Raw genomic sequence first — 12,119 nt, 5'->3', positions numbered from 1 at the left:
TAAAATGGGAAAGATTAAGATGGAATAGATTGGGTGGCGGAAAGTTAGATGTTTGTTTGAACAAATGCCTCTTGGACACCTAAGTGGTTATATGAGTCTAGAGTTTAAGGGAAAGGTCCAAGCTAGATAGTCATCAATGTATTGATGGTATTTAAAGCCATGAAACTGAGGGGTAGAAGAAAGAAGAGGAGATCCTAGGCTTGATATGTGGAGCATTTCAGCAGTTAAAATTTGAAGAGTTGAGAAAGAACCGTAGAGGGAAATGGGATTGGCCATTCAAATAATAGGTAAAACAAACAAGATAAAATAATTTTTTGAGGGGAGCTAAGTGAAGGAAATGTTTTAAGAAAGTAGGAGTGATCAATTGGGTCTCATGCTGCTGAAAGTGTATGTAATACAAGTAAGAAAATTGTGAATACAAGATAGAACACAAGAATAACTAAAAAAAGAACGACAAGCAAAGTTGTTCATAGGAAAGGAAAGTGACTTCCTATTGAGAAATGTTTCATTTGGACTGCATCTTAAAGGATATGTAGGATTTTTTAAACATAAAGCCTTGAAAATTGGATATAACTAAATAGGAAGAAAATTGATATACACGCCACCCAAAAATAACTCTGTAATATTTTGCTGAAAAGTCTTCCCAGACCTTTTCTATGTATATTGTATTTTTACTTGATTGGGATTGTTCTGTGTCCATATTATTTTAATGATGTGTCTTTTTATAAGAATTCATCATTGTAACATATACATTTCTCTTGTCATTGTAAATTGTTCTTAAATATATTTGAGAGGATTTCCTCAAGTAACAATTTTTCTGTTAAGTCATTTCTACTTTTTCACAATTACAGCTACACTGTAATTAACATTGTGATGAAGTTTCCATACTATTTTATAAGAAGAGATTCCCAAGAAGTTAAAGTAATGAATCAGTGGGTGTAACTAAATTCTTAATCCTGTTGACAGAATGCAGAAGGGAAAGGATAGAAGAGAGTTAGTGTGCGGTATGGCTGGCAGAAGTAATGGGAACCAGACCACAAAGAATCTAGTATGCTTGCCAGAAGTTTTGACTTTGTTGTTAAAGCTGTCTCCAAATTGTGCTTTGGGAAGATTAATTTAGCAGTACGTTTTTTAAGAGAGTAGAGTAAGAGGCTAGAGAGAGGAAGACCAATTAGAATGGTCTGGAAAGCAAAGGATGCATTTCAATAACCTAGCAGTGACTGAGGCTCATCTGCCTCTAGAGAATACACTGATGTTTGTTATTCACATTAAATCTGTCAAAGGACAAACAGATCGTTAACAATATATCTTCCCTTGAACAAATGAGTAAAGGGCATTTTCACTTACTTTTTCAGAAGTTAGACCTTGGTGACATTTTCTTCAGTTGGCGGCTGTCCCTTTTTGTAATCTGATGTTGCCAAAGTCAATACACATAATATTTAGCTATGGCTGAACTGACATTTTGAGTTATTGGGAGAATTGTTTCAAGTTTTGTGTAAAACTTGAAATATTCAGGCAATATATAGAACTCATTAAAGATTACTTTTTAAATGTTTTAATGCTTTGACTATTTTATAACTTTAAAGTGTACATTGTAGTACTTACAGTTGTTTGGATATTTGTTCAACAAGTTTAACATCTCATGTCTTATTATAGCTCAAAGATAAAGCTTAATGAATGAATACCTTTATATAAATAAACAGAACTTAATTAATTTTAAAAGTTCTATAGCTGTTAAATAATGATAGAATATAGTAAACACTAGACCATCCAAAAAAGTTTTCTTTTAGGGCCAGTTGCGACAGTATCACTTATTTGTTTTTTTTTAATGAAAATATATAGATTTTGTTTCTGGGTACCTTCGGAATTATTTTGAAGCTTGTGCCACCTTTTGAGATCTATACTGTAATTTTCAGTTTTTACTGCTGGTAAAGTTAAGAATGGTGTTCAATTCTAGCTAAAGAATATTAATTTTTTTTTTAATAAATTGGGAATCTCAACAGTTTGTAAAAACGTAGAATTTCACTTTTACATTATGAAGCTATTGGATGTACATGAACATGATTTCTGGCCTTAAAGTAGTCTGACCTTTGAAATATATATTTAAAATTTTTTTAATTGATTTTTAATTACGTCAATAATGCAGAAGTCCATTCTCTTTAAAACATCTAAAAAGTTACAAAGTTCTTTTTTAAATTCATATCCTAGTCATGATCTACTTTTTGTCCACCTAAGGCGAGGCCTCTCAACCTTGGCTAAATATGTTTTTAAGAAAGCAGATATTATTGATAACTTGAGATATCTTTCAGTAGAATACTGAGGTTTTAGATTTTTAAAAAGGTTTACTTAACAAGCCATTATCTGTGAAAATACTAGAGGAAGCCATGAACTGTTGTTACTGAGTTATCGTTGTATCTTGCTCTGTATATATTTAAAAAAAAAAAAGGTAGTTTTATGTAACCCAGAAGCTGTCAACATCAGTTTCTTTTTGTGTTGATATTCTGCCATTTGATAGTTACAATAAGAGATTTAGCATTTGAAAAATTTGAGTTTTGTTATAATTGTTAATGATGAAAGGTATGAAAAAGAAAGCCACTGTAAATGTGTGTGCCTTCCTTACGTGATGATAGAGTGTTGTGGAAATAAGTGACTTTGTCTTTCACTTTTTTTTCTCCCATTTTTGGTCTGTGATCAGTGTTAAGAATTAACTGTTTCATTGCTTCCAAGGCTATGAAAATGAGCCGGAGATCAGCTGATGCCAGTCAGAGGAGTTTGGCATATAATCGAATAGTCGATGCCCTAAATGAATTCAGGTACATATTCTCCAGCTTTTCATAATTTCGAGTTGTCTAGCAGTGTATACAGGAAGATTTATTTATTTTCTTTAGCTTATTCTCATAAAATTTAATTCTTTAAATTTCTTGGTCTCATGGACAAAAGGGTATAATTCACTAGGTCACTGGCTTCTGTTACTAAATATCAAATGTCCTAGGGATTCAGGCACATTTGGGATTCATCAGTGGTATTATTTTTAGTACCAAACCATTACAGAAGCAAATATGACTAGAGGAGACCCTTATTTCCCAGAGAGATGCTTTGTCCTCTCTCTTGGGTTAAGTGTTACCAGTTAAGGTTTATTACCAGTAGTTTATGTATCTCATTTTTAGAAAAACTGGCTACATATTTGTTCATTAACGAATGTGTGGTCCCATATTGGGGCAAGGATCTTCTAGATTATTGGTTTAAATGGACTTTACATTTTGAAGTGAGAGGCCATTTTAGCTTGTGCTGTTTCGGGATTGTTATGGTAAAACTTTAGGCATGTCATACACATCCAGACACTCACACACACTGACACACACACATCTTTTGTTAATGGAGATGACTAAGGAGTAGTGTATTTAGTAAATTTGACAGTAAGGGAAAACCTATGTTTGTTTTCAACTTTGCTTTTTTTGTTTTTCATTTTTCTCATACTGTGTTAGAGTAAACGACAGTAAGTAAATCTGATGTCTTTTTCTTTAACTTCTCGCAAAATGAGAGACTTCATTGCCTCAACAATGTTCTGTATAATTTTTGAAATTGAGTTATAGAAAAGCATTGAGTGGATATTGCATGGTAAAAGTAAACTAACCAATATGGAGTATTTTATTATGTTTTTAATTTACTTAAGTTGAAAAAGTTTACTTTATGGCTACTGTGTAATAATTATCCACTGGACTCAGTTATTGAGACAGGTAAAATTTACTAGTCATTCATCTTTTTTTTTTTTTACCGTAATTTTTAGGATAAAAGGCATTAAAAGTAAGCTTAAAAATCTTCCATTTTTGTTCAGTAAACTCAGTGATGAGGGGAAATGTAGAGAAAAACAAATTAGAGAAATCAATTTCAACCTATATTGTTTCTTTTTTTGTTTTGGAAAGCAGTAATTTGCACAATTATATTGGAGCTGATGTTTCTGCTGTTTTTCTATTTTAGCATATTAACTTCAGGTCTTTCCTAAGTTATTGAATGAACCATGCTAACAAATACTGTAATAAAGAATTAAAATTTTTTTATAGTCGTAAAAAAACGCATAACATTAAATTTGACGTCTTAACCATTTTTAAGTGTATATGGGTCAATAGTGTTAAGTATATATAACAAAACTCTAGAACTTTTTCATCTTGGAACACTGCAACTATATACACTGAACACTAGTTCAGTAATATAATATTTTTAATCAGTGTGTTTCTTCAGTTTGACATCTTTGCTCTTTATATATGAATTATATGTAGAATTATTCATAATTTTATTTGTTCATACCTGTACCTTAAGAATTCACATTGTTACATTTCGGGTGCTGTTTATAATTAAATCAAAACATTATAATAAATGTTTCTTATAGATGAAGTATATGGAAAATAAAAATATATTCCCTCAGCATTTCTAGATGGAATTTAGAACAATTTATTTATTTATTTATTTATTTATTTATTTATTTATTTATTTATAAAGATTTTATTTATTTATTTGACAGAGATAGAGACAGCCAGAGAGAGAGGGAACACAAACAGGGGGAGTGGGAGAGGAAGAAACAGGCTTCCAGCGGAGGAGCCTGATGTGGGGCTCGAACCCAGAACGCCGGGATCACGCCCTGAGCCAAAGGCAGACGCTCAACAACTGAGCCACTCAGGCGCCCCTAGAACAATTTTTTAAAAAGATTTATTTATTTTATTTTAAAGAGAGAGAGTGTGCACACAATCGGGGGGAGGGGCAGAGGGAGAGGAATCGAGAGGATCTCAAGCAGACTCTGTGCAAAGCACAGAGCTGGACACGGGGCTCCATCTCACCACCCTGAGATCATGATCTGAGCCGAAATCAAGAGTCGGACCCTTAACTGTTTTAGCCGCCCAGGCATCCCTATAGTAATTCTTAAAGTTAGGTAATATGAGCCCTCTAACTTTGTTCTTGCCCTTCAATGTTATGTTGGTTATTCTCCTTAAATCAGAGTTTTTTATGTTTTTTTTTTTTTTTTTCTATAGATCTTGTACTTTTGGTGGGGAGGGGAGAGGGACAGAGGAAAAGAGAGAATCTTAAGCAGGCTCCATGCCCAGTGCCTAGCCCGACACAGGGCTTGATCTCAGGATCCGAGCCAAAATCAAGAATTGGACACTTAACCTACTGAGCCAACCAGGCATCTCAGATCTTGTACATTTTTAAAGATTAATACCTAAATATTTCAGGATGGGGGTTTTTTGGTGTTAACATAAATGATACTGTTTATAATTTCAAATTTCAGCTGTTCATTGCTGGCATATAAGAAAGCAGTGAACTTTTGTATATATATATTTTTTGAAGTATAGTTGACATACAGTATTATATTAGTTTTATGTGTACACCATAAAGATTTGACAGTTCTACATATTACTCCTGAGTGTTCACCATGATAAGTGTAGTATCCATCAGTGTTATTAACACTATTATTGGCTGTACTTCCTATGCTGTGCTTTTCATCTTTGTGACTTTTTCATTTTATAACTTTAAATAGGTACTTCTTAATCCCTTCACCTATTTCACCCATCTCCCCACACCATCCCCTGTAGCAACCACCAGCTTATTCTCTGTTTATGAGTTTGTTTCTGTTTGTTCATTTATTTTGTTTTTTAGATTCTACCTATAAGTGAAATCATGTGGTATTTGTATTTTTCTGATTTATTTCACTTAGCATAACACTCTCTAGGTCCATTCATGTTGTCCCTGACCTTTGTATAGTAACCTTAGCTGTGACCTTGCTGTAATCACTTATTAATTCCAGCAGGGTTTGGGGCCGGCCTTCCTTCTTTCCTTCCTTCCTTCCTTCCTTCCTTCCTTCCTTCCTTCCTTCCTTCCTTCCTTCCTCTTTCTCTCTTTTTCTTCCTTCCTTTCTTTCTTTCTTTCTTTCTTCTCTTTCTTCTCTTTCTTCTCTTTCTCTCTTCCTTTCTCTCTCTCTGTTTCTTTTCTCCCCTCCCCTGCCCTCCTCTCCTCTCCTCTCCTCTTCTTTCTTCTTTCTTCTTTTTTAGAGAGAGCATGAGCAGTCCAGGCCAGGGGCGGGGATTACAGAGGGAGAGGAAGAGAGATAATCCTAAGTAGTCTGTATGCCCAGCACAGAGCCCACCTACATAGGGCTGATGTCACAACCCTGACACTATGACCTGAGCCAAAATCAAGAGTACAACTCTCAACAAACTGAGCCACCCAGGCGCCCCTTCCTTGTACTATATTTTAGTGGGAAAGCTTTAAGTTCTTCACAATTAAGCATTGTGTTAATTGTAACTTGTTGTGGACAATCTTTATCAAGTTAAAGAAGCTTCCTTTAGGGCATCTGTGTGGCTCAGTTGGTTAAGCGTTTGCCTTCGGCCCAGGTTGTGATCCCAGGATTCTGGGATCCAGCCAGGTGTCAGGCTCCCTACTCAGCAGGGGTCTGCTTCTCCCTCTCCCCCTGTGCACATGTCCTCTCTCTCTCTGTCTCTCAAGTAAATAAATGAAGTCTTAAAAAAAAAAAGTTTGGTGAGAATTATTAATTACTGATTTAATTTCTTTAATAAATATAGGACTCTTCAGGTTATATCTATCTTTTTTTTTTTTTTTAAGATTTTATTTATTTATTGGACAGAGAGAAACACAGCAAGAGAGGGAACACCAGTAGGGGGAGTGGGAGAAGGAGAAGCAGGCTTCCCCCTCTCCCCAGCAGGGAGCCCGATGTGGGGCTCCATGCGGGACTTGATGTGGGGCTCGATATGGGGCTCTATATGGGGCTCGATATGGGGCTTGATCCCTGGACCCTGGGATCATGATCTGAGCCAAAGGCAGACACTTAACGACTGAGCCACCCAGGCGCCCCAATCTTCTTATGTAATTTTTGGTACTTCTGTCTCTCACGGTCCATTATAGTCAATAAATTGGTGGGTGTAGAGTTCATTTTTGCTTAATTATCCAATAATTGTTCATCAATTAGTAGTGATGACCCGTTTTTCATTTCTTATATCAGTAATTTGTGTCATTTCTCTTTTTCCTTGGTTATGTTGGATAGATGTTTATTACTTTTATTTCTTTTCAAAGAACTAGGTTTAATTTTGTTGACTTTTAATCTGTTGGTATTCTGTTTTCAATTTCATTGATTCTGATCTAATTTTTAATATTTCTTTTCTTCTACTTGCTTTAGGTTTATGTTGCTCATCTTTCTCTAGTTTCCCAAAATTAAAGCTGAGATTATTGCTTTCAGATGTTTCTTCTTTTTTAATACATTCATTTAATGCTATAAAATTCCCTTTATTCACTGCTTTTGTTGCATACCACAAATTTTGTTAATTTGAATTTTCTTTTAGTTCAAAATATTTTAAAATTTCTCTTTGATTTCTTTTTTTTATTATTATTATTACAGTAGTCACCATACAGTACATCATTAGCTTTTGTTGTAGTGTTCCATGATTCATTGTTTGTGTATAACACCCAGTGCTCCATGCAATATGTGCCCTCCTTACTACCCATCACCGGGCTAGCCCATCCCTCATCTCCCCCCTCAAACCCTCAGTTTGTTTCCTGGAGTCCATAGTCTCTCATGGTTTGTCTCTGTTCCCCCCTCCTTCATTTTTCCCTTCTTCCTTCTAATGATCTCCCTGCTAGTCCTTATGTTCCACAAATAAGTGAAACCATATGATAATTGTCTTTCCCTGGTTGACTTCACTTAGCATAATCTCCTCTGGTTCCATCCATGTTGATACAAATGTTGGGTAATCATCCTTTATGTATCCTGGCTGAGTAATATTCTGTTGTATATATGGACCACATCTTCTTTATCCATTCGTCTGTTGAAGGGCATCTCGGCCCCTTCCACAGTTTGGCTATTGTGGACATTGCTGCTATGAACATTGGGGTGCATATGGCCCTTCCTTTCACTGATACCAAAAGATTGAGATTATTCCCTGCGTATTCTCAGACCACAAGGCTTTGAAACTGGAACTCAATCACAAGAAAAAATTTGGAAGAAACTCAAACACGCTAAGAACCATCCTGTTTAAGAATGTTTGGATCAACCAGGAAATTAAATAAGAACTTAAGCAATTTATGGAAACCAATGAGAACAAAAACACATCGGTCCAAAACCTATAGGATACTGCAAAGGCTGTCCTAAGGGGGAAATACATAGCCATCCAAGCCTCACTCAAAAGAAAAGAAAAATCTGAAATACAGACCCTATATTCATACCTTAAAAACTGCGATTTCTTCTTTGATCCATGTATCTTTTAGAAATGTGTTGTTAAATCTCAAAAGGATTTGGGGATTTTCCACCTTTCTTTCTGTAACTTTCCACCTATAACTTTCTGTTACAATTCCATTGTGGTCTAAAAGCATGTACTGTATGATTTCTACAAATTTCTTATGAATTTGTTAAGGTGTGTTCAAGGCCTAGAATGTGGCTTATTTTGGTGAATGTTCCATGTACACTTGAGAAGAGTGTGTATTCTGCTGTTCTTGGATGAAGTATTCTGTAAATGTCAGATCCAAATTGATTGATGGTGTTTTAGTATTTCTCTCCACTCTGTTTGGCTCTGTGGTATCTGAAAAAAAATCTCATGTGATTTTAATTATTCCTGTATAGTTAAGGTGTTTTTTCGTGTTCTGGCTTCAGATTTTCTTTTTGTCTCTTGTTTTCTGCTCTGGTGTGAATATGATATGTGTAAGTGTAGACATTTTGGTATTTATCTTGGTTGGTACCTTATAGGCTTCTTTTATCTTTGGTTTGTTAGCTGTTATTAATTGTTCAAAATTCTCAGCTATTATATGTTTTATCTGTTTCTTTCTCTGTTCTTCATTTGGCATTCCCATTATACATATGGGAAATTGTAATTTTCCCACAGTTCTTTGATATTCTGTTCCGATTTTTTCATCCTTTATTTGCTTTGCTTTTTAATTTGGGAAATTCCCAGTGACCTATCTTTAAGCTCACTGATTATTCCCTTAGCTGTGTTCTGTCTGCTGATGAGCCCGTGAAGGACATATTTCATTCCTGTTACGGTATTTCTGATTTCCAGCATTTTCTCTTTTGAGTCTTTCTGAGAGTTTCCATCTCTTTGCTCACATTGCTTATATGGTCTTACATGTTATCTACTTTATTCATTAGAGCCATTCACATAACAATCATAGTTATTTTCATTTCCCTATCTGATAATAACAAAATCTGTGTCTTAGATCTCACTTTGATTTTGATGCTTTGTCTCTTCAGGCTTTGTTTTTATTGTCTTTTAGCAGTTTTTTTGTTGAAATGGTCTGGTGGTGAGGTGTTGGGAATGGGGGAGGAAATGTTCTATAATCTTGTGATGAAATCTTAGTTCTTTTCAGTGAGCTTGAATTCCTGGGTTTTGACCTTCAGAAGTGTTTCTTAGTCTTTATTTTGTTCCTCAGAGATAAGTGAGGAAGTCTAGTAGTGATTGGAGTTGTCTAATTGCCCATTTCTTAGGTCAGATAAGACTCTGGTATAGCTGGACTTGGACTCTTGGAGGGCAAATGTTTGTTTAGGAGAATGCTCTAGGTACACTTAGAAATTGTTACTTCGTCCCTTTCTATCTGAAACACAAAAAGATGTTTCTTTGATCCTCGTCATGGAAATCTGATGGTACTCCCTGAAAGTGTGGCAGTCTCCCTAAGACTGGTACCCAAGGAGTTTTTTAATCATTCAGTGGTAATTCATATTCATTGTGCCACCAATTAGTCAATTACTGTTTCGGTATTCCTGCCACTTATTGGCCGTAGAAGCATCTGCTTCAGGAAAGGTGGTCTTAGCTATGGTTCTTGTTTAGTTTTCAGGGTGATGATTTATCCTCTGACCTCAATTCTGTGATGTAATTAAGAAAAGTCATTGATTGGCAATTTGTTCAGCCTTTTTCTTTTTGAGGATTAAAGTGGTGACTTCCAGGCTCTTCACATGTCATCTGAAATTGGAAGTTCAGATATTTTTTAGTCAATATTTTTATGTAAGGACACACTGAATTGAAATAGAATTGCAAAACTTGCATTTAGTTAAAACTCAAATTGATTTTGTTTGGAAGTTAAATTACATTAAATACCGCTGATTAAAAAGAAATAGATGGTGCTGAGCTAATAACTAGGCAAACTTAACAAAAACTGTTTCCCAAACTCCTAGAGTTCAAATCAGTAGGTCTAGCATTTTTATTTCTTTTTTGGAATTACAAGCTTAAACTGTTTTCAAGGAGAAAAATTACCAAACCTGTACTACTGCCAGTGCTAGGTATATTTGCAATCCTGCATTGTACAGTTGCGGCTGTACAACCCTGAGAGAGGATGTCAGAGTCAGCATTTGAGAATAACTACTTTGAAATAATGCGTTTCTGGGTTTAGAAATTCTTAAGAGATTGTATGCAATGGGAGAAGTTCTTATATTTTATTGAAATGAAGACATGTTGAACCTAATACCAAAAGTTAAAAGAACATTAGCTGGGTACAGTGGTTATTTGTGTATTTCTCAAGGTTTATGACAGCTTTGTTCTTCATACATTCCCTTATAGTACAGTTCATAGGTATTTACATAGCTGGAAAATTTTACTTTAACTGCATAACTCAGAAAAAGAATTCTAGAGTGATTTCTCTTTGAGAAACCTATAAGATATGCCTTTGTCATGGATATAAGTGGTTTTTGAGAAGTATGAAAAGTTTTAATCTTTTCAATTTCTAAATTTAATCTGTAGTTTGCTTGAAAGTTCAACCAAAGATTCTTAAGAGTTCTGCTTTTCTTCAAGTGGATAATAAAACTTTAAAAGAAATGTGCTATGAATGGGTATTTTGTTAATAATTTTTAAAAGTTTTTATTTATTTTTTTTCAAATTGTGCAGTTGACTTTAGACTGGAATTTTTACAAATATATGTTTGAACAATTCTTTTTGCTTATATGCCTAAAAGAATCCTGCAATGTTCTTTTTGAATTTCACATTTTGCAGTATTATAAAGCAGTGAATCTTTGCCTACGCACTTGGAACTGTTACTTTTACATTACTGAATTGATGGTTTCTTCTCTGCAGTCACAAGCTTTGTGGAAAAAGGCCAAGAGTCCCTATTTGAGGTCTGAGGAAACTGCCATTATAGATCCAGCTGAGGTTACCAGAATAGTAAATATTGTCAGAAAATTCATTCCTAGTAGAATACCTGTGAGTTAATTGGTGTGTTATTATGTAAGCTATATGGCATCACTTTAGAATTTTAATATTGCCTAGAATTTTACAATATGTATGAGTTTTAAAATCATTGCAAATATATAATTGTGTACCTTTCCTCTCGTATTAGTTTGATTATTTTACTCAGTCACTGTAGAACGATGAAAGGCTATTTATGTCAGTTAAGCGTTCTTACGGAATCTTAAAAATACTTTATAAGGGGTGCCTGGGTGACTCAGTGGGTTAAGTGTCTGACTTCACTTCAGAGTGTGATTTCAGGGTCCTGTTCTCCCTCAGTGGGGAGTCTGTTTCTCCCTCTCCCTCTGCCCCCACCCCCAAGTAAATAAATAAAACTTAAAAAAATGCTTTATAGACTCTTAGAATTTTTTTGAAAGGTCTGTCAGTAGAAATACTTTATACATTTGATCTTCATTATATATAGATTGTGTATTTGTGAATTCACCTACTTGCTGAAATTTATTTATAGCCTCAAAATACACTCACAGTGCTTTTATGATTATTTGTAACATGTGCAGAGCAGTGAGAAATTTGAGTAGCCTGATACCTTCCTAGATGAAGTTGAACAAGACAGTGCTTTGCCTTCTTGTTTCAGTACTCATTCTGTAAACAGGTATCCTATTGACATGTATTTAGTGGCAGGGTTTATTTTGTTTTGTTTTGGCATTTTGCACTTTGTGTTAATGATTTTGCTGTTAAAAATCACCCCCAAGTATACTGCTAAAATGCTTTGTAATGTTCCAAAGTGCAAGAAAGCAATGAGGTACGTTACAGAGAAAATACATGTAAGCTTCATTCAGGCATAAGTCATAGTGCGATTGGCTATGAATTAAGTGTTAATGAATCAGTAGTATATTAAATAAGGTGTCTTTAAACAGAAACCCACATAAAACAAGGTTATGTATTGAAGGGCTG

General features: G+C 34.7%; 1 protein-coding gene across 2 annotated transcripts in view; it reads left to right on the top strand.

The window, feature by feature from the left end:
- FNIP1 (folliculin interacting protein 1) overlaps nucleotides 1–12,119 on the top strand; it is a 151,622-nt gene that overhangs the window by 109,830 nt on the left and 29,673 nt on the right. For both annotated transcript variants that reach the window (XM_026507905.4, XM_026507904.4), the window contains one exon: nucleotides 2,728–2,813. In XM_026507905.4, coding sequence (XP_026363690.1) covers nucleotides 2,728–2,813 — 86 coding nt within the window. The remainder of the gene's footprint in view (nucleotides 1–2,727; nucleotides 2,814–12,119) is intronic.

This window comes from Ursus arctos, unplaced genomic scaffold, assembly GCF_023065955.2.
Source record: "Ursus arctos isolate Adak ecotype North America unplaced genomic scaffold, UrsArc2.0 scaffold_5, whole genome shotgun sequence".
NCBI classification, from domain to species: Eukaryota; Metazoa; Chordata; class Mammalia; order Carnivora; family Ursidae; genus Ursus; species Ursus arctos.
Note: the sequence above shows the minus strand (reverse complement) of the source record. Positions and strands in the feature narration are given on the sequence as shown.